The sequence below is a fragment of the Gobio gobio genome (genome assembly GCF_949357685.1).
Source record: "Gobio gobio genome assembly, chromosome: 23".
Lineage (NCBI taxonomy): Eukaryota > Metazoa > Chordata > Actinopteri > Cypriniformes > Gobionidae > Gobio > Gobio gobio.
The window spans coordinates 788,120-811,500 of NC_137119.1; the positions used below are offsets into that span (position 1 = coordinate 788,120).

A 23,381-nucleotide genomic window follows, 5' to 3' on the forward strand; every position below is an offset into this window, starting at 1 on the left:
GATTATGGTTTGGGTTATAGATTATGGAAGCGTTATAGATTATGGTTAGGGTTATAGATTAGGGTTAGGGTTATGGTTTGGGTTATAGATTATGGTTTGGGTTATAGATTATGGAAGGGTTATAGATTATGGTTAGGGTTATAGATTAGGGTTTGGGTTATAGATTATGGAAAGGTCATAGATTATGGTTAGGGTTATAGATTATGGTTAGGGTTATAGATTATAGATTATGGTTAGGGTTTGGGTTATAGATTATGGTTTGGGTTATAGATTATGGAAGCGTTATAGATTAGGGTTAGGGTTATGGTTTGGGTTATAGATTATGGTTTGGGTTATAGATTATGGTTTGGGTTATAGATTATGGTTTGGGTTATAGATTATGGTTTGGGTTATAGAGTACGGTTTGGGTTATAGATTATGGTTTGGGTTATAGATTACGGTTTGGGTTATAGATTATGGTTTGGGTTATAGATTATGGTTTGGGTTATAGATTATGGTTTGGGTTATAGATTACGGTTTGGATTATAGATTATGGTTTGGGTTATAGATTATGGTTTGGGTTATAGATTACGGTTTGGATTATAGATTATGGTTTGGGTTATAGATTATGGTTTGGGTTATAGATTATGGTTTGGGTTATAGATTATGGTTTGGGTTATAGATTACGGTTTGGGTTATAGATTACGGTTTGGGTTATAGATTATGGTTTGGGTTATAGATTATGGTTTGGGTTATAGATTATGGTTTGGGTTATAGATTACGGTTTGGATTATAGATTATGGTTTGGGTTATAGATTATGGTTTGGGTTATAGATTATGGTTTGGGTTATAGATTATGGTTTGGGTTATAGATTACGGTTTGGATTATAGATTATGGTTTGGGTTATAGATTATGGTTTGGGTTATAGATTATGGTTTGGGTTATAGATTATGGTTTGGGTTATAGATTATGGTTTGGGTTATAGATTATGGTTTGGGTTATAGATTACGGTTTGGATTATAGATTAATGACTGGTTTTCTAGTGATGAAGTGTTCATGAGCTGCTTAATTCAGCCAGTCTAACTCAACTACAGCCATCCAAACTAATGCATCAAATGAAGCCTCGATCCTGCACTGACCAGCGAAGCTCAAACACGACACCCTTCACATCTTTACAGAAGTGGACAAACTACACAACTCTATTACTTGAGTAAAAGTAAAAGTACTACTGGTCAAATATTACTCCGTTACAAGTGAAAGTTCTAAAAACAGATTTTTACTTAAGTAATAGTACAGAAGTATTTGTTTTTAAAAGTACTTAAGTATCAAAAGTACATTTGTATGTCAATGCATTATTTTATTATTGTTGCATTGTTGTATAAATGCACATTATGCCAAGGTGGTTTAAGCCAGTCAGTGCTGCTCCATCCCACATGCTAGCAGACGACCACCTTAACCTCATTTCACAGACAATCCCAACCTGCAAAATATAATGTCATTTCATTTCAGGGAATGGATGGACCATATACACTGATACGCATCCGATATTCTCCCAACTGTTTACTCTTCTCTTTCTCCCAGACATTTACATTTTTTTACATTTTATGAGACATGTGTCAAGTGTACGCCAACTAAACTAATCTTTAATCTTTTCACAAAACTGAAACACACTTTTTAAGTATAGCCATGGGTGCACACACTGCGCAGAGGAACCGTCTTCTTCCATTTTGCTATAAACTGATCAGTGTTAAAGAAATTGTTAGGAAACTTCACATGACCCTACAAGAGTGATTACTGATAGGCTGTCTACAAAAAACAAAACAAAAACATTTTAAAGAAGAAGAAAATTATCCACTGACTTTCAAAGCTGCTACAGAAACGACTTTCGACTTTGAGGATCTTGATAGAAATGTAGTGGAGTAAAAAGTATGATATTTGTCTTTCAAATGTAGTGAAGTTAAAGTCAAAGTTTCCCTAAAAAATAATACTTCAGTAAAGTACAGATACTCAAAAAGTGGACTTAAGTCAAGTCAAGTCAAGTCAAGTCAACTTTATTTATATAGCGCTTTTAAGCTTTTATGTAGATTGTTTCAAAGCAGCTTTACAGTGTTAAACAGGAAAATAATGCAGCATAATTTTATTCAGCTGTATAGCCATTCTGGAAAAATTTCAAGTATCATACAGTGACAGTGTGGGCTTTAGATCAATAATTTGATCAGTAATTTAGTTTAAATGGTTAATTTAGTTTATTATTTAGATGTATTTCGATGTTTAGTTGAAAAATTTAGTGTCCCCAACTGAGCACGCCAAGCCAGAGGCAACAGTACAAAACTCAAGTAAATGTGCTTAGTTACTGTCCACCTCTGTGTCTTTAACACACACACACTCACACACACACACACACACACACACACACACACACACACACACACACACACACACACACACACACACACACACACACACACACACACACACACACACACACACACACACACACACACACACACACACACACACACACACACACACACACACACACACACACACACACACTGCCCCTGCCCCTGCCCCTAAACCTACCCATCACACACACACACACACACACACACACACACACACAAGAGAGCGCTGCGGCTCCACAGACACATCAGGGCTAATCTACTCATAATCACAAACATAATTAAAATTTAAATAAATTAAAATACATTTGATTTAAATAAACATACAAATAATTACATAAATAAAAACATTTATTTAAAATGAACAAATAAAGCCAGTTAAAAATAAATAAAACGAATAATGTTTATTTATAAGATGATAAATAAATAAAAATAAGATTAAACTAAGTAACTACAACAAAATAAAGCAATTAAAAAATAAATAATTTAAATCTTAAATGTATATATTATTCTAAATCTTTTTACATTGTACACATTTGTGGGCTGTTGATGTGTCTCGGTATTAAAGGGGTCTTTACACACACACACTCACACACACACACACACACACACACACACACACACACACACACACACACACACACACACACACACACACACACGCACGCTCGCGCACACACACACACACACACACACACACACACACACAGACACACACACACACACACACACACACACACACACACACACACACACACACACACACACACACACACACACACACACACACACACACACACACACACACACACACACACACACACACACACACACACACACACACACACACACACACAGGTGTCTTTAACTGTTAGGATGGGGGTCCGGAATGATCATATTAGGGGGTCCGATCTTTACTTCCTGACGAGCCCATCAGCTGACACACGCGTGAGAGGCGGCCGTCCTGCGCATGCGCAGAGCCCTGCTGGTGGCAGAATGAAGATGGCGGCGTCCTGGGTTTCTCACTGAGAGGAGCGCATTCGGCCAGTTTGGGCTTCAGTTTGGGATCATTGAGCCGCAGCAGAACCGCATAACGGAGGGCGGGGGTCCGAGGGACAGAACCGAGCCGCTTCTGACAGCACAGATCCAGGTAAAGCCCCGCGGCGCGACTCTTCTCCTGCACCGCGTTCACCGCGCGCGATAAGGCCAGTGACGCGAGCGTTTACTGTAAATACCACAGCAAACCCCAGAGAACGCGACGCGTCGGGCTGTCATCGCGGTGCTGATGGGCGTCTGTGCTCAGGAAACGCTTGAGTTTGACAGAAACTGTGGTTTGTAAGGGGGGGCATAGTTAGAGAGTAGGGTCTTATTGTACAACAGTAGCACAATGTGTCAATATCTGTGTTAGATGACAGCTGACATCAAAGTGTTCATAATGTTTTGCTTATTGCTGGAGTTTTGCACAATGGAAAGTTAAACTGCATGGAATCCTTTCATCATCATCTGTCAAAGTAGGCTGGTCTGATCTCTGATGGGCTTAACCCATTCCTGTCCGCTCTTAACCTGTTAACTGCTGTCCTCTCTTAACCTGTTAACTGCTGTCCACTCTTAACCTGTTAACTGCTGTCCACTCTTAACCTGTTAACTGCTGTCCTCTCTTAACCTGTTAACTCTTAACCTGTCCACTCTTAACCTGTTAACTGCTGTCCTCTCTTAACCTGTTAACTCTTAACCTGTCCACTCTTAACCTGTTAACTGCTGTCCTCTCTTAACCTGTTAACTCTTAACCTGTCCTCTCTTAACCTGTTAACTGCTGTCCTCTCTTAACCTGTTAACTGCTGTCCTCTCTTAACCTGTTAACTGCTGTCCACTCTTAACCTGTTAACTGCTGTCCACTCTTAACCTGTTAACTGCTGTCCACTCTTAACCTGTTAACTGCTGTCCTCTCTTAACCTGTTAACTCTTAACCTGTCCACTCTTAACCTGTTAACTGCTGTCCTCTCTTAACCTGTTAACTCTTAACCTGTCCACTCTTAACCTGTTAACTGCTGTCCTCTCTTAACCTGTTAACTCTTAACCTGTCCTCTCTTAACCTGTTAACTCTTAACCTGTCCACTCTTAACCTGTTAACTGCTGTCCTCTCTTAACCTGTTAACTGCTGTCCTCTCTTAACCTGTTAACTGCTGTCCTCTCTTAACCTGTTAACTGCTGTCCTCTCTTAACCTGTTAACTGCTGTCCTCTCTTAACCTGTTAACTGCTGTCCTCTCTTAACCTGTTAACTGCTGTCCTCTCTTAACCTGTTAACTGCTGTCCTCTCTTAACCTGTTAACTGCTGTCCACTCTTAACCTGTTAACTCTTAACCTGTCCACTCTTAACCTGTTAACTGCTGTCCTCTCTTAACCTGTTAACTCTTAACCTGTCCACTCTTAACCTGTTAACTGCTGTCCTCTCTTAACCTGTTAACTCTTAACCTGTCCACTCTTAACCTGTTAACTGCTGTCCTCTCTTAACCTGTCAACTCTTAACCTGTCCACTCTTAACCTGTTAACTGCTGTCCTCTCTTAACCTGTCAACTCTTAACCTGTCCACTCTTAACCTGTTAACTGCTGTCCTCTCTTAACCTGTTAACTCTTAACCTGTCCACTCTTAACCTGTTAACTGCTGTCCTCTCTTAACCTGTTAACTCTTAACCTGTCCTCTCTTAACCTGTTAACTCTTAACCTGTCCACTCTTAACCTGTTAACTGCTGTCCTCTCTTAACCTGTTAACTGCTGTCCTCTCTTAACCTGTTAACTGCTGTCCACTCTTAACCTGTTAACTGCTGTCCTCTCTTAACCTGTTAACTCTTAACCTGTCCACTCTTAACCTGTTAACTGCTGTCCTCTCTTAACCTGTTAACTCTTAACCTGTCCACTCTTAACCTGTTAACTGCTGTCCTCTCTTAACCTGTTAACTCTTAACCTGTCCACTCTTAACCTGTTAACTGCTGTCCACTCTTAACCTGTCCACTCTTAACCTGTTAACTGCTGCCCTCTCTTAACCTGTTAACTGCTGCCCTCTCTTAACCTGTTAACTGCTGTCCTCTCTTAACCTGTTAACTCTTAACTGCTGTCCACTCTTAACCTGTTAACTGCTGTCCTCTCTTAACCTGTTAACTGCTGTCCTCTCTTAACCTGTCCACTCTTAACCTGTTAACTGCTGTCCTCTCTTAACCTGTTAACTGCTGTCCTCTCTTAACCTGTTAACTCTTAATCTGTCCACTCTTAACCTGTTAACTGCTGTCCTCTCTTAACCTGTCCACTCTTAACCTGTTAACTGCTGTCCTCTCTTAACCTGTTAACTACTGTCCTCTCTTAACCTGTTAACTGCTGTCCTCTCTTAATCTGTCCACTCTTAACCTGTTAACTGCTGTCCTCTCTTAACCTGTCCACTCTTAACCTGTTAACTGCTGTCCTCTCTTAACCTGTTAACTGCTGTCCTCTCTTAACCTGTCCACTCTTAACCTGTTAACTGCTGTCCTCTCTTAACCTGTTAACTGCTGTCCTCTCTTAACCTGTTAACTGCTGTCCTCTCTTAACCTGTTAACTGCTGTCCTCTCTTAACCTGTTAACTGCTGTCCTCTCTTAACCTGTTAACTGCTGTCCTCTCTTAACCTGTCCACTCTTAACCTGTTAACTGCTGTCCTCTCTTAACCTGTTAACTGCTGTCCTCTCTTAACCTGTTAACTGCTGTCCTCTCTTAACCTGTTAACTGCTGTCCTCTCTTAACCTGTTAACTGCTGTCCTCTCTTAACCTGTTAACTGCTGTCCTCTCTTAACCTGTTAACTGCTGTCCTCTCTTAACCTGTTAACTGCTGTCCTCTCTTAACCTGTTAACTGCTGTCCACTCTTAACCTGTTAACTGCTGTCCTCTCTTAACCTGTTAACTCTTAACCTGTCCACTCTTAACCTGTTAACTGCTGTCCTCTCTTAACCTGTCCACTCTTAACCTGTTAACTGCTGTCCGCTCTTAACCTGTTAACTGCTGTCCTCTCTTAACCTGTTAACTGCTGTCCTCTCTTAACCTGTTAACTCTTAACCTGTCCACTCTTAACCTGTTAACTGCTGTCCACTCTTAACCTGTCCACTCTTAACCTGTTAACTGCTGTCCTCTCTTAACCTGTTAACAGCTGTCCACTCTTAACCTGTCCACTCTTAACCTGTTAACTGCTGTCCTCTCTTAACCTGTTAACAGCTGTCCACTCTTAACCTGTCCACTCTTAACCTGTTAACTGCTGTCCACTCTTAACCTGTCCACTCTTAACCTGTTAACTGCTGTCCACTCTTAACCTGTCCACTCTTAACCTGTTAACTGCTGTCCTCTCTTAACCTGTTAACTCTTAACCTGTTAACTGCTGTCCTCTCTTAACCTGTTAACTGCTGTCCACTCTTAACCTGTTAACTGCTGTCCACTCTTAACCTGTTAACTCTTAACCTGTTAACTGCTGTCCTCTCTTAACCTGTTAACTGCTGTCCTCTCTTAACCTGTTAACTGCTGTCCTCTCTTAACCTGTTAACTCTTAACCTGTTAACTGCTGTCCTCTCTTAACCTGTTAACTGCTGTCCTCTCTTAACCTGTTAACTGCTGTCCACTCTTAACCTGTTAACTGCTGTCCACTCTTAACCTGTTAACTGCTGTCCACTCTTAACCTGTTAACTCTTTATTTATTTGAATTTATTAGGATTAACCCCTTGAGATGTATCATCTCGTTTTCGAGGGGGTCCTCACAATGAAATACAATTACAACTTAGGGAACATACGATTACAATTAACAATACTATTAACAATACATACATAAAAAATAAAAAAAAATAAAAAAGAGAGGAAAGAAAAAAAAAAACAACAACAACAGTACACATAACAACGACAGTTTCAATGATAGCACGTGCAATCTACTTTAAAATAAGATAATAAAGATTGTTTGAACAACCGAAAAGAAGTAATGGATCTAATATCTACAGGCAAATTATTCCAGTCTAGTACAGCTTTAAACATAAATGCTCTCTTACCAATTGTTTTTTTAACACGAGGAACTAAAAAGTAAGTCTGGACAGAATGCCTCACTTGGTAGTTTGAAGAAAAGAGTACAAAGTATTGTTGTAGATAAGTAGGATAATGAAAGTAAATACACTTAAATATAAATTGGAGCCAGTGAGTCTGCCTTCTCACATTCAAAGATGGCCACTGGAGTGCATCATACATTGTACAGTGGTGAGTGGAAAAAGAACATCCTAAAACGAATCGACAAATTCTATTATATGCCGAATTAAGTAAGACAAGATCAGATTTTAATGCCGTCTGATAAACCACATCACAGTAATCAAAAAACGGAAAAATTAATTGAACAACTAGTTTCTTACGAACACTATAAGTGAAGCAATTTCGAGACCGATGCAAAATACTCATTCCAACATTGACTTTTCGTAAAACATGATTAATGTGGGGTTTAAAGGAGAGTTTAGAATCAAGCCATAAACCAAGATACTTAATAGTGTCAACTCTATGCAGGGGAGTACCATCTTTACATGATATAACACAAGAACAGCTTTTAGAATTAAGTTTATATCTGGAGCCAAAAATCATAGTATATGACTTGGTCTTATTAAGCACTAATTTATTAGCCAAAAGCCAGTCTTGTAAACTATTAAAATCCAATTGAAGAGATAATTGAATTTGTATAGGATCAGAATTACATGTATATATGACAGTATCATCCGCATAAAGTTGAACCTGACAATTTTTAAGAAGTAATGGTAAATTATTAACATAAATAGAAAAAAGAAGTGGTCCCAGAACTGAACCTTGAGGCACACCTCTCTGGAGAGTCAGAAAATCAGATTTATTCCCATTTAGGACTACGCATTGTTTCCTGTTGTGCAGATATGAATTAAACCACAAAATTGTATTTTTTGAACAACCAATAGCATGAAGTTTATCTAAAAGCAAGTAATGATCAACCAAATCAAAAGCTTTAGTCAAATCAAGAAAAATAGCACCTGTGAGCTTTCCATTATCTGAGGCTGAAAACACATCATTTGTAAACTTAATTAATGCAGTAGTTGTGGAATGATTAGACCTAAAACCAGATTGAGATGAGGATAGAATATTATTGATAGATAAATAATTTGAAAGTTGTTTATAAATTAATTTTTCAAAAACTTTAGATATAGAACATATAATAGATATTGGTCTATAATTATTAATATCAAGTACATCACCTCCCTTATAAAGCGGAGTAATGCGTGCACATTTCCAGATCATCGGCAACTCACATGTAAACAAAGAAAGATTAAATAAATCAGCTAGTGGATACATAAGAATATGTGAAGTTAATTTAAGATACCTATTTTCAATTCCATCTAATCCTTCACCACTAGTCACTTTTAATTCATCAATAGCACTCTGGACATCAGTAGGAGCAATCTTCTCAAATGAAAATAAGCTATTACATGATGCAGTCTCATTACAAATATCAGTATTCAAGTAAGAGGCAGACACTAAAGTAGACGAAACTGAAGAAAAATGCTGATTAAATTCTTGCGCAATAGATAAGGAGTCATGAAGTATTATATTATTATTATCTCTAATTTGATTAACTGAATGTTTATTCGATGTATTAATAATGTTTTTAATTTTATTCCAGAATTGTTTAGGATTTTTATAATGGAAAGAAAGACATTCTTTATAATAATTAGACTTTGCATTTCGAGTTTTTGTTTTGCTCAAATTTCTTAAATGCCTATAGACTTCCCAATCAACATCACTTCTTGTCTGACGAAATGTTGTCCATGCTTTGTCCCTTTGCCTAAAGAGACTAATAAGTTCAGAATTAATCCAAGGAAGATGATTGCCCTTAACCCTAACAATTTTCCAAGGTGCATGTTTGTCTACAACATTTATAAACTCAGTATAAAAAAAATCCCAAGCGTCTTGTACATTAGGAATTAAATTAAATCTATTCCAATTTATAGAAATCAAATCATGAATAAATAAATCTAAATTCAGTTTTTTATATTGTCTGATTTTAATTAATTTTGGTGGCAATTTAGGTACTTTAATTTTCCATACACAAAATATAATTGAATGATCACTAAAGCAGTCAGACAACACACCGGACCTTAAAAATCTATTTGGGTGTGAGACAAGTATCCAATCAAGAAGAGATTGTGTACGAGAAGTAATTCTAGTAGGCTCAGTAATTAATTGGGTAAGATTTAAATTATTAAATATATTTTTCTCTTTATTACTTGACATATCCAACCAATTCTTATTGAAATCACCTAATAAGATTAACTCATTTTTACCAAAAACTGAATTAATAGTGGATATCAGGCAGTTAAAGGACTCCACTGGTGAAGAGGGTGGCCTGTATATGCTCCCGATGGTTATACATTTATTTAAGTGGAAAACCACCTTAACAAAAATACATTCAAAATATAAAGGATCAATCGAAGGTATAATTAATTCAGAAACAAGACCTGTAGAAACATATACAGCCACACCTCCACCCCTGGAGCACCTATCCGATCTGTAAACAACATAATTGGTTAAGTTAATTTCATTATCCGAAACATTGCTATTGAGCCATGTTTCGGAAAGAGTGATAATATCAGGCTTATTTAAATCAACCCATACACGAAGTAAGTCAATTTTACACACCAGACTTCTAATATTCAAGTGAATGATTTTTAATCCCTTAACTTTATCCAGCTTGGAAAATAACTAACAATGATACTGTCACTGGTCAAATATAAGAACAAAAATAACTGAATCCAAGAATTCATTACAAGGTTGCAAAAACTATCAAATAAACTGATCACAACAAAACAAACAGACAGGACATTTAAATACAAAACATATAAACATAAAAACATGACACCCTTCAAGACTAACCCAGCTGCCCCAGAGACCATGTTCCAGGGCATTCCAGTGAGTAAACCAAATAATATAGGTCAAAAACCGTCTCATCAACTCAACTCAAACAGCAATAATAATAAATTAAACACAGTAGCTCTGTGTGAGGTAATACAGAATCCAATGCTCCAAAAGAGTATTTCACATCACAAAAACTACCTCCACACAATAATAATAATCATGCTACTGACAAACTTCAGTTATCCGAAAAATCAAGCCTCTCATCAGACAAACATTAAATTATTCTGGTGAAGTCTGAGGTGACATGTAGACAGCTTCAGCATCTTTATGGCAGCTAAAACGCTGCTGTTTGCCATCAACAAAAACACACAACGTGCAAGGATATCTAAGATAGTATTTCATATTAAGTTCGCGAAGCTTCCGTTTAACAGGATCAAAGCTCCTGCGCTTCTTCATCAGGTCAGCGCTGAAGTCCGGATAGATATATACGCGTGTCCCGTTGTACTCGAGCTTCTTTTTCTCTCTCGCAATGCGAAGAATTTTCACTTTGTCCTGGAAATTAAGGAGCTTGATCATAATAGGTCTAGGATTGGCTCTATCGCTTTGACGAACTGTCGGAGAGCGATGAGCCCATTCAATGATCAACGGAGTGTAAAAGTTGTCTTGTCCCAAAAGCTGTGGAATCAAACGGGACATAAAGCCGGCAATATCACTGCCTTCCGATGACTCTTGTACTCCAACAAAGCGGAGATTAGAACGTCGACTTCGATTCTCCAAATCGTCAACTTTGTCCAGCAGGTAGGCGTTGTCTTTCTCCAGTTGTTGAATCCGAGCGACACATACTTGTACGTTGTCCTCATTAGCCCCAACACGTTGCTCTAACAAATGAACTTGATCTCCCACAGTACTTAATGAATTCTGAATACTAGTCAGTCTGCTATGAATGACGTCCATTTTTACATCAAAATGATCCAGCATATCAGACTTACTCTGTGTAATAGCGTCCCACAAAGTTTGGAGTGAGATATGTGACTCATCCATTGCGCCAATCGTGTAACGTTAATCCAAACAACAGAAAACGTGTGGCTATAAGAAATTAACGCCAATGTATTGAAAAGCAGTCAGAGAGAAAAAAAAGAGGTGATCTTACAAAGCTACTATGATTGCAATTAGCATGCTTGAGTAGAGCTTGACACACGTTCACTCACGCCGCGGCCATCTTGGGATGCCGTAACTCTTAACCTGTTAACTGCTGTCCTCTCTTAACCTGTTAACTGCTGTCCACTCTTAACCTGTTAACTCTTAACCTGTTAACTGCTGTCCTCTCTTAACCTGTTAACTGCTGTCCACTCTTAACTAGGGGTGCACCGATCCGACTTTTTCAGTCCCGATACCGATACCGATGCCTGGGCTTTGTGTATCTGTCGATACCCGATACCGATCCGATATATTGTTGAATTAATAATAAACTGTATATCTTCCACCTTATACCTTCCTTGAAGAGACTAAAGGCACCAGACTTTACTAACTAAACATAACTAAGACAAAATAACAGATGTATGTAAGGTGTTGAATTCTTATTTATTTAAAAAACAATTGTGCATTCAAATCTAAAATAGAATGTAATCTAACTTCTTTAAATAAATAAAATGTAGCAGTGGAAACAAAAAACAGTGTATTGGTCAAACATACAATAGTAATCTGACAGTTACCAAACATTTTTTACACTACAGATAATTGTTTTGGTATATAATCATATCAATATTAAAAAGTAGCATTACAAATTAACAAATAGTCTAATTTTCTACCATATGCAATTTAATAAAAAATTTCAGCTAGCTAATAACAACTTTGTTCTGGTTTCACCTCACTCCAGATTAAATGATTGTAGGCTAGGCCTATTTATTTTACTACACATTGTCAACAGAAATAAGATGAAATACTGTTGATAATTAAAAATTATTCTTACTACCCACTCTTGCTAAAATGGGTTAGCACACTTGTGTTCTCATTTCAGTTGCGTTCTGAGTAAATTAATAAACTGAGTTCATGAGTTCAGTGTTGGACAGATCAGTTGTTCTGGCCAGTCGTTAAAATGATTCGGTTCAAAGGAGTCATTAGGTCACGAATCGGACATTAGCAGACGCGTGTGCGAATCCCGTCTGTTAGAACATCGCGAAAGATGTCAACACACAGAAAACACTTCATAACTGGATATAATTTGTCTCCCGCTTATTGAAAGTATAATTTATGTCAGCTGGTCAGAGAAGAGTCAATGTTTTTTGAGCGCAATTCACACCCAGTGATAATTCAAGGACAAAATTGTCCGAATGTGTCACGTGCAACATGGTTTCGGTCTTCCGAGCTTTTGATTTGGATTAATATGTGAAATATGAGAGCGAACACTGATTATTTTGAAGACCCAGAGAGCGCGCGCGGGGGAGGAGCTCTCAGATCGGTCTCTCTGTCACTCAGTCACAAGCGCAGCATCTGTTCTACATCACTCGTAAATCACAATAACTCATCAAATTAGGCTTTGGCCGTCAAAAAAATGTCAATGCAGGAAAGACCCTTACTTTGCAGTAATACCCTCGAAACAGCGACGAACTAGTTGGCGTGGCAAGCGTGAAATATCTCCTCCACACAGCCGAGTCTCTTCTAGCATGCGACACACGTGAAGCTGACGAATGACGTAGGTTCTGCTGCGACGGAAAAAAACACCTGGATCGGCTTGTGGATCTGTTAATTTTTCCGATCCCCGATCCAGCTATTTTGTCAGTATCGCGGCCGATATCCGATCCTAATATCGGATCGGTGCACCCCTACTCTTAACCTGTTAACTCTTAACCTGTTAACTGCTGTCCTCTCTTAACCTGTTAACTGCTGTCCTCTCTTAACCTGTTAACTGCTGTCCTCTCTTAACCTGTTAACTGCTGTCCACTCTTAACCTGTTAACTGCTGTCCGCTCTTAACCTGTTAACTGCTGTCCTCTCTTAACCTGTTAACTGCTGTCCTCTCTTAACCTGTTAACTCTTAACCTGTTAACTGCTGTCCGCTCTTAACCTGTCCACTCTTAACCTGTTAACTGCTGTCCTCTCTTAACCTGTTAACTGCTGTCCTCTCTTAACCTGTTAACTGCTGTCCTCTCTTAACCTGTTAACTGCTGTCCTCTCTTAACCTGTTAACTGCTGTCCTCTCTTAACCTGTTAACTGCTGTCCTCTCTTAACCTGTTAACTGCTGTCCTCTCTTAACCTGTTAACTGCTGTCCTCTCTTAACCTGTTAACTCTTAACCTGTCCACTCTTAACCTGTTAACTGCTGTCCTCTCTTAACCTTTTAACTGCTGTCCTCTCTTAACCTGTTAACTGCTGTCCTCTCTTAACCTGTTAACTGCTGTCCTCTCTTAACCTGTCCACTCTTAACCTGTTAACTACTGTCCGCTCTTAACCTGTTAACTGCTGTCCTCTCTTAACCTGTTAACTGCTGTCCTCTCTTAACCTGTCCACTCTTAACCTGTTAACTGCTGTCCGCTCTTAACCTGTTAACTGCTGTCCTCTCTTAACCTGTTAACTGCTGTCCTCTCTTAACCTGTTAACTGCTGTCCTCTCTTAACCTGTTAACTGCTGTCCGCTCTTAACCTGTTAACTGCTGTCCTCTCTTAACCTGTTAACTGCTGTCCGCTCTTATCCTGTTAACTGCTGTCAGCTCTTATCCTGTTAACTGCTGTCCTCTCTTAACCTTTTAACTGCTGTCCTCTCTTAACCTGTTAACTGCTGTCCGCTCTTAACCTGTTAACTGCTGTCCTCTCTTAACCTGTTAACTGCTGTCCGCTCTTAACCTGTTAACTGCTGTCCTCTCTTAACCTGTTAACTGCTGTCCTCTCTTAATCTGTTAACTGCTGTCCTCTCTTAATCTGTTAACTGCTGTCCTCTCTTAATCTGTTAACTGCTGTCCTCTCTTAACCTGTTAACTGCTGTCCTCTCTTAATCTGTTAACTCCTATCCCCTCTTAACCTGTTAACTACTGTCCCCTCTTAACCTCACACTCACACTCACACACACACACACACACACACACACACCCGCTGTGTGGACATGTGTGTTCTGTGTCTCTGTAGTGTTTTAGTGCAGAATGAAGGACACACACATAAAGATTGTGTGCCTCTGTGCCGTTTTTAAACCACTTGTATTGATCCATCCTAAGAGCTGTGGAGATTGATCATGTGACCTCATCCTGCAATTGTTGCTGGATTTTTTAAAACATACTTAAGCTATTAATGCATCACAGTTGGCCACTTCTGTGACCCTCAGCATGCGCTGACCCCGCTCTGTGACCCTCAGCATGCGCTGACCCCGCTCTGTGACCCTCAGCATGCGCTGACCCCGCTCTGTGACCCTCAGCATGTGCTGACCCCACTCTGTGACCCTCAGCATGCGCTGACCCCGCTCTGTGACCCTCAGCATGCGCTGACCCCGCTCTGTGACCCTCAGCATGTGCTGACCCCGCTCTGTGACCCTCAGCATGTGCTGACCCCGCTCTGTGACCCTCAGCATGCGCTGACCCCGCTCTGTGACCCTCAGCATGTGCTGACCCCACTCTGTGACCCTCAGCATGTGCTGACCCCACTCTGTGACCCTCAGCATGTGCTGACCCCGCTCTGTGACCCTCAGCATGTGCTGACCCCACTCTGTGACCCTCAGCATGTGCTGACCCCACTCTGTGACCCTCAGCATGTGCTGACCCCGCTCTGTGACCCTCAGCATGTGCTGACCCCGCTCTGTGACCCTCAGCATGTGCTGACCCCACTCTGTGACCCTCAGCATGAGCTGACCCCGCTCTGTGGCCCTCAGCATGCGCTGACCCCGCTCTGTGACCCTCAGCATGAGCTGACCCCGCTCTGTGACCCTCAGCATGCTCTGACCCCGCTCTGTGACCCTCAGCATGCTCTGACCCCGCTCTGTGACCCTCAGCATGCTCTGACCCCGCTCTGTGACCCTCAGCATGCTCTGACTCCGCTCTGTGACCCTCAGCATGCTCTGACCCCGCTCTGTGACCCTCAGCATGCGCTGACCCCGCTCTGTGACCCTCAGCATGCGCTGACCCCGCTCTGTGGCCCTCAGCATGCGCTGACCCCGCTCTGTGACCCTCAGCATGCGCTGACCCCGCTCTGTGGCCCTCAGCATGCGCTGACCCCGCTCTGTGACCCTCAGCATGCGCTGACCCCGCTCTGTGACCCTCAGCATGCGCTGACCCCGCTCTGTGGCCCTCAGCATGCGCTGACCCCGCTCTGTGACCCTCAGCATGCGCTGACCCCGCTCTGTGACCCTCAGCATGCGCTGACCCCACTCTGTGACCCTCAGCATGCGCTGACCCCGCTCTGTGACCCTCAGCATGCGCTGACCCCGCTCTGTGACCCTCAGCATGTGCTGACCCCGCTCTGTGACCCTCAGCATGTGCTGACCCCGCTCTGTGACCCTCAGCATGCGCTGACCCCGCTCTGTGACCCTCAGCATGCGCTGACCCCGCTCTGTGGCCCTCAGCATGCGCTGACCCCGCTCTGTGACCCTCAGCATGTGCTGACCCCGCTCTGTGACCCTCAGCATGCGCTGACCCCGCTCTCTGTGGCTGACGCCGCATTCACACAGGGCGTCGGCGTCAACGCTTCTCGTTTACTTTGAATGGGTGACGTCATGCGTTGCCGAACTGAATTGTGGGTTCCGTCGCGGCGCTTCACTCGCGTTGCAAGCGGCAAAAGTTGAAGATTTCTCAACTTTTCAAGCGCCAACGCAGGCGTCATCCAATCAGATCACCCTATGCAAATATCCTAGAGCAGACGCTAGCCAATCGCGTTCGTTTAAAACACCGGTGAATGAAGAGTGAATGAAGAGTAAAGAACGATCTAAAATGGAGGAAAAGCTAATAATTGCGGTGGATAATCACCCGGTCCTTTACTACCAATCATTATTTACATACCGGGACACAAACTGGAGAGACCAGGCCTGGAAGGAGGTGGCAGAGACGGTTGGAGAATCTGGAATGTATCATGCTTGTATTCCGTCCGTGTACTCTGTTATCATTGAATGACAGCAGCATATCATATCATGTGTGGCTCAAATAGGCGCTATCCCCCAGCCAAATGAGGAATCAAATATTAAAGTGATCAGTTTTCATACACAAAATAGTCTCACAGACTAGCTGTCAAAAAAGGCGCTTTTTTTGTGTTGTGTTGTGGTCCAAGCGGCAAGTAATGTGATTAGCACCAAGCTTCAGCCACACCCTCCATCAAGCGTTGACGCCGAAGCCCCGTGTGAATGCGGCGTGAGTTGCTGTTGTTCCCAATGGCTTCCACTTTGTTCTAATCCCACTAACAGTTGAGTGTGGAATATTTAGTGTAATATTTGGTCTTATTGCACAGGCTCCACCGATCACGGCCCCACACTTGAGTTCTCTGAGCTCCTGAGAGCGGCCCATTCTCTCACTAATGTGTGTAGAAGCGAACACACACACACACACACACACACACACAATGAAGTGTTGAACTCCTGAACTCAGGGATGTGGAGGCGGCTCAACACTTCTGGCTATAGTGTGTGTCTTAATCAATTTCTCTTGTAAACTTTAGTGGTTTTGGAGAGATCTTATTGTTTCTCTAGATCAGGATAGAATGTGTTCGCTCACTCTAATGGTCAAAAGAGTTTTACTTGTTTTACAATTTTAAGATGACTTGATTTAATGCTTTTAATTTGCCAAATATGCAAATTAGAACCTTAGCTCAGAGATGATCAAGTACAGTGTAAAATCTGAATGAGTCAAGGAGACAATGGAACCAGATAACCAGGATTACATTAACCCAGGATTACATTAACCCAAGCTTAAATTTGACCCTGGGTTATCAGTGCTCAGTCTGAAGCCCCAGTAGAGTCCAGTGATGATGAGTCCAGTCTGTAGTGCTGGAGGAAGGAAGGATGCAGTCAGCTGTGGTCAGAATGCTGACATTTACCCTCCTCTCCCTTTCCTCTTTTCCTTCTCTTGTGTTTTTTCTCTGTCCCTCAGTTTTCTGTCTCCCCTTCTCTCCTCTATCTTTGTCTTTCTTTTTCCTTTTTTCCATGTTTTGGAAGTTGCTCCGTATGTTTCCAGATTTGCCCATGAGCTCCTGTGTGTGATCCTATAGCATGCCTTAGTCCATCAGATGAGTGTCAGACGCTGATCTCTCTCTCTCTCTCTCTCTCACTCTCTCACTCTCTCACTCTCACACTCACACTCACACTCACACTCACACTCACTCTCACTCTCACTCTCTCTCTCTCTCTCTCTCTCTCTCTCTCTCTCTCTCTCTCTCACTCTCACTCTCACTCTCACTCTCTCTCTCTCTCTCTCTCTCTCTCTCACTCTCACACTCTCTCACTCTCTCACTCTCTCTCTCTCTCACTCTCACTCTCACTCTCACTCTCTCACTCTCACTCTCACTCTCACACTCTCACACTCTCACACTCTCACTCACACTCACACTCTCTCACTCTCACTCTCACTCTCACTCTCACTCTCTCACTCTCACTCTCACTCTCTCTCTCTCTCTCTCTCTCTCTCTCTCTCTCTCTCTCACTCTCACTCTCACTCTCTCACTCTCTCTCTCTCTCTCTCTCTCTCTCTCTCTCTCTCTCTCTCTCTCTCTCACTCTCACTCTCACTCTCACTCTCTCTCACTCTCTCTCTCTCTCTCTCTCTCTCTCTCACTCTCACTCTCACTCTCACTCTCTCACTCTCACACTCACACTCACACTCACTCTCACTCTCACTCTCACTCTCACTCTCACTCTCTCACTCTCTCACTCTCACTCTCACTCTCACTCTCTCACTCTCACTCTCACTCTCACTCTCACTCTCTCTCTCTCTCTCTCTCTCTCTCACTCTCACTCTCACTCTCACTCTCTCACTCTCACTCTCACTCTCTATCTATCTATAGGCCTGGCCTGAAGATGAACGTCCTCAAAGACAACAAAGACCTGGCCTGTTTCTACACCACCAAACACTCCTGGAGGGGGAAGTAAGTGCCTCTTCTGCTCCAGCTTCTCCACGATTCACACCGGTGAACATCACACACTGCCTTAAAGCGTTAGTTCAGCCAAAAATGTAAATTGTGTGATTAATGACTGAGCCTCATGTGGTTGGACACCCGTCAGACCTCCGTTCATCTTCAGACACAAATGAAGATATTTTAGTGTAAATCTGATGCTCTGAAAGGCCTCCATTGGCTCAACTTTACACTCTCAAGACCCTTAAAAGACACTAAAGACTAAAGTTACAAAGTCCATCTCACTACAGCGGCTCTACAATAACTTTATGAAGACGAGAATAGTTTCTGTGCGCAAAAAAACCCTAAATAACGACTTATATAGTGATGACGATTTCAAAACACGGCATCATGAATAGGGTTGGGCATCGTTTTGATTTGAACGATTCTGATTCCGATTCTTAGTTTTCGATTACGGTTCTTTTCGATTCTCGATTCCGATTCTTTGAGGGGTGGAGTCACAACATGTCACAGGCTTATTTCACAGAGGAAAATTGTATTTTGATTCAATAATGAGTTTTAGTTTTGGGACTTTCTCCGCTGGCATTTTCACTTGCTTTGCCGCAAAGGTGAATGGAGTTTCACACGAGTCCCGGCTTAACAATAGCATTAACAGTCATATTAGGACTGCTAGCGTGGGCAATTTGCGTATAGCTACATTTATCTACGAGGGGGGAAAATAATTTCAGTAACGTTGTTGTTCACCACAATTCGCAATTTATTACAGTACAATCACTTACCTGATTATGACGAGGTGGGATAATGTTAGTTCACCCTGAAATGAAAATAAAGCCATCTTTTACTCATCCAGCTGTTGTTCAAATGTGCGTGTTCCTGTGTGTGCGCACTCCAAGCTGCAGTAGCCTCGTGCAATATTGTCATGACAACCGGTAGGCTACACAATATTAACTTAAGGAGGTTATATTATTAGTATTATTTCTTATCATATACGTTAGTATCGCGTTTTTTTCTATTGAGCTTGATTTCTCAAAATGGTTGTGTGTGTGTGTGTGTGTGTGTGTGCTTATCGTTGGTGCAATGACAACAGTGCGAGTTATTATAGTAGGCATGAGCGCCGGCTCATAGTGCACACAGAGGAGCGCGCTCAGAATAACGGCCAAGCTCAGTGTTTTGACTGAATAATACGGTTTCTTTCTGGCAAAACCTTATAGTGTGCCCCCTGAACACTTTCCATATGACGCGCGTCTCCCTGTATCGTTGCGTGATACATTTGTTTATTTTTTGTAATGTTTTAGCTGATCGCCATTCACTGCCATAATAGGAAGGAGCGCGTGCAGGAACAGTATTTTAAATGTCATAGGACATAGGGCACTGGGACAACATCAGGGTAAGTAAAAGAAGGCTTATTTTCATTTCTGGGTGAACTATCCCTTTAATAGCGTTGGTTAGCGCAGGGTTGCCCGAGGAGGACAGACCTGCGCAGCATTTCAAACACGCTACACTCGTTAATTTATACACCACATATTTGTAGTGCATCCTCCCGTGCAAGAAATAAGTTTGTCATATGTGTTGCACTGTGCCGACCCAGGCTTTTTTTTTTTTTTAAGTGAAATAAAGCCACACTTTTGAGCGCCGCTTACGTGCTCCATGGCTGCAACAGAACAAACGGGCGCGGCAAGCACTTCCGAAGACTTGCGCATTTGGAACCGATGATCGGAATCGAAAACAAAATTTCTAAACGATTCCAATGGCATCGTTATTTTTTAAACGGTTCCAAGTTGGAACCGGTTCTCGATGCCCAACCCTACTCATGAAGCTTCAAGCGTTATGAGTCAGTGAGTCGAATCACGATTCATGAAACTGCTGAAATTGGCGATCCAAACTGCTGAATCGACTCACTGATTCATAACGCTCTGAACCGCTGAATCGACTCACTGATTCATAATGCTCTGAACTGCTGAATCGACTCACTGATTCATAATGCTCTGAACTGCTGAATCGACTCACTGATTCATAACGCTCTGAACCGCTGAATCGACTCACTGATTCATAACGCTCTGAACCGCTGAATCGACTCACTGATTCATAACGCTCTGAAGCTTCATGATGCCGTGTTTTGAAATCGTCATCACTATATAAGTCGTTATTTAGGGTTTTTTTTGCGCACAGAAACTATTCTCGTCTTCATAAAGTTATTGTAGAGCCGCTGTAGTGAGATGGACTTTGTAACTTTAGTCTTTAGTGTCTTTTAAGGGTCTTGAGAGTGTAAAGTTGAGCCAATGGAGGCCTTTCAGAGCATCAGATTTACACTAAAATATCTTCATTTGTGTCTGAAGATGAACGGAGGTCTGACGGGTGTCCAACCACATGAGGCTCAGTCATTAATGACACAATTTACATTTTTGGGTGAACTTACCATTTACTGTCGTTTTCTTGTCCTGTGTTTTTGATCTGTTTATTTTAAATCCTATTGTTGAACTTGCTTTCCGACCCGTGGACTGTAAAAGCTTTGCAGAATCTGATCGTCTCAGGGCGTTTTCACACCTGAGAGTCCGAACCGAAGTTCATGTTTTGATACATTTTATACATTGGGTTAGTTTTGGTTTGGTTTCTCATTGCCATCATGTGAGCGCACTAAAGAACTGCACATGACACACGCGTGTCCACTCGTCTTCATCATGTGTTCGGCATCTGGACACTGATTGGTTTGTAACCGGACGTGTGTCTGACCGTCTGATGTCAAGAGTGAATGAACGGACTCATATCGCCGCCACTAGTGATCAGTCGCATTGCTGGACTATTTTCTTCTCGTTACATTTAAAAGTGGACATTTCAAGCTTTATATTCACATATTTCTCATGTATGTGAGACAGTATCTGCTGAGTTTGGGTTTATTTGAGACGCTCCAGTTCATGTGCAAAGCATGTGATCGCTCCCGTGATTATGGTCTGCTATAGACTATTGCTTCTTATTTATTAAATCCAGGCAATTATCTGATTAAACGTTGATTAAAATTAAGATACAATTTATACAAAACGAAATTCACATTAAAGAAAGGCTTTCTAAGCAAAATCATACAACATTTCTTTCAAAATCATTTCTGTCTTCTGACATATTGCGCATCTTTTCACTTTTCATTATCAATGTAGCCTAGATGAAATTTAAAAATAACATTATAATATTTAAACATAAACAGGAACTTCCTGTAAATGCTCTGAAAGTCTGAACCATACAGAATATGCTTTCACACTAGAAACAAACCAAAGCTTTGTTTAGTTTGATTCGGAGCGAGTCGACCTCTTTTCGTCTGACCAAATGTCGTCTGTTTGGTCCGGCCTGTGGTCAGGGGAGGTTTCACACCGGCCATTTTGATTCGGGCCAAACTGAAAAGTCCGAAAATCCGGACCAAACAAGGTGTGTGTGAAAGCGCCCTTAGTCTCAAGCGTTTATCTAAAGGACACATACACCAAAGAGCCACAATGGCAGGTTTATTAGACAACTAGATTAGGAAACCTGTGTGTGTGTGTGTGTGTGTGTGTGTGGGCATGTTTTTGTGAAATATCAGGACACAAATGTGTATAATGACATGGGTATTACAAAAAGAGGGTGAAATATGAGGACGTTCCCCATGTCCTCACTTTTCAAAATGCTTATAAATAATACAGAACAAGTTTTTTTTCACAGAAAGTGAACTGCACAGTGTTTAGGGGCAGGGGCTGTGTGTGTGTGTGTGTGTGTGTGTGTGTGTGTGTGTGTGTGTGTGTGTGTGTGTACAGCTGCATTCACTCTGGCGTGTCTGAAGCTGGTGCTGAGCCAATCGCTCTACTGTTCCGCTGTTGTTCTTCAGTTCAGCAGCTCTTGACTTCACCCAGTCAAAGCAGAAGCGGTGACGCCCGTGTGAATGGGAAGGTCATTGGTTGAAGAGTGAGAGGTCATTGGTTGAAGAGTGAGAGGTCATTGGTTGAAGAGTGAGAGGTCATTGGTTGAAGAGTGAGAGGTCATTGGTTGAAGAGTGAGAGGTCATTGGTTGAAGAGTGAGAGGTCATTGGTTGAAGAGGTCATTGGTTGAAGAGGTCATTGGTTGAAGAGGTCATTGGTTGAAGAGTGAGAGGTCATTGGTTGAAGAGTGAGAGGTCATTGGTTGAAGAGTGAGAGGTCATTGGTTGAAGAGTGAGAGGTCATTGGTTGAAGAGTGAGAGGTCATTGGTTGAAGAGTGAGAGGTCATTGGTTGAAGAGGTCATTGGTTGAAGAGTGAGAGGTCATTGGTTGAAGAGTGAGAGGTCATTGGTTGAAGAGTGAGAGGTCATTGGTTGAAGAGTGAGAGGTCATTGGTTGAAGAGTGAGAGGTCATTGGTTGAAGAGGTCATTGGTTGAAGAGGTCATTGGTTGAAGAGGTCATTGGTTGAAGAGGTCATTGGTTGAAGAGGTCATTGGTTGAAGAGTGAGAGGTCATTGGTTGAAGAGTGAGAGGTCATTGGTTGAAGAGTGAGAGGTCATTGGTTGAAGAGTGAGAGGTCATTGGTTGAAGAGGTCATTGGTTGAAGAGTGAGAGGTCATTGGTTGAAGAGGTCATTGGTTGAAGAGGTCATTGGTTGAAGAGGTCATTGGTTGAAGAGTGAGAGGTCATTGGTTGAAGAGTGAGAGGTCATTGGTTGAAGAGTGAGAGGTCATTGGTTGAAGAGTGAGAGGTCATTGGTTGAAGAGTGAGAGGTCATTGGTTGAAGAGTGAGAGGTCATTGGTTGAAGAGTGAGAGGTCATTGGTTGAAGAGTGAGAGGTCATTGGTTGAAGAGTGAGAGGTCATTGGTTGAAGAGTGAGAGGTCATTGGTTGAAGAGGTCATTGGTTGAAGAGTGAGAGGTCATTGGTTGAAGAGTGAGAGGTCATTGGTTGAAGAGTGAGAGGTCATTGGTTGAAGAGTGAGAGGTCATTGGTTGAAGAGGTCATTGGTTGAAGAGGTCATTGGTTGAAGAGGTCATTGGTTGAAGAGGTCATTGGTTGAAGAGGTCATTGGTTGAAGAGTTCATTGGTTGAAGAGTGAGAGGTCATTGGTT

At 41.8% G+C, this 23,381-nt stretch overlaps 1 protein-coding gene across 6 annotated transcripts in view; it reads left to right on the plus strand.

The window, feature by feature from the left end:
* Window positions 1–3,358: 3,358 nt before the first annotated feature.
* Window positions 3,359–23,381, plus strand: part of dnajc13 (DnaJ heat shock protein family (Hsp40) member C13) — a 119,401-nt gene continuing 99,378 nt past the window's right edge. For 4 of the 6 annotated variants that reach the window (XM_079805937.1, XM_079805934.1, XM_079805935.1 and 1 more), the window contains exons 1-2: window positions 3,395–3,532; window positions 18,260–18,340. In XM_079805937.1, coding sequence (XP_079662063.1) covers window positions 18,273–18,340 — 68 coding nt within the window. In that variant the 5' untranslated portion in view covers window positions 3,395–3,532; window positions 18,260–18,272. Of the gene's footprint in view, window positions 3,533–18,259; window positions 18,341–23,381 lie in introns of all 6 variants that reach the window. The other 2 variants (XM_079805939.1, XM_079805936.1) reach the window with 2 other exon arrangements.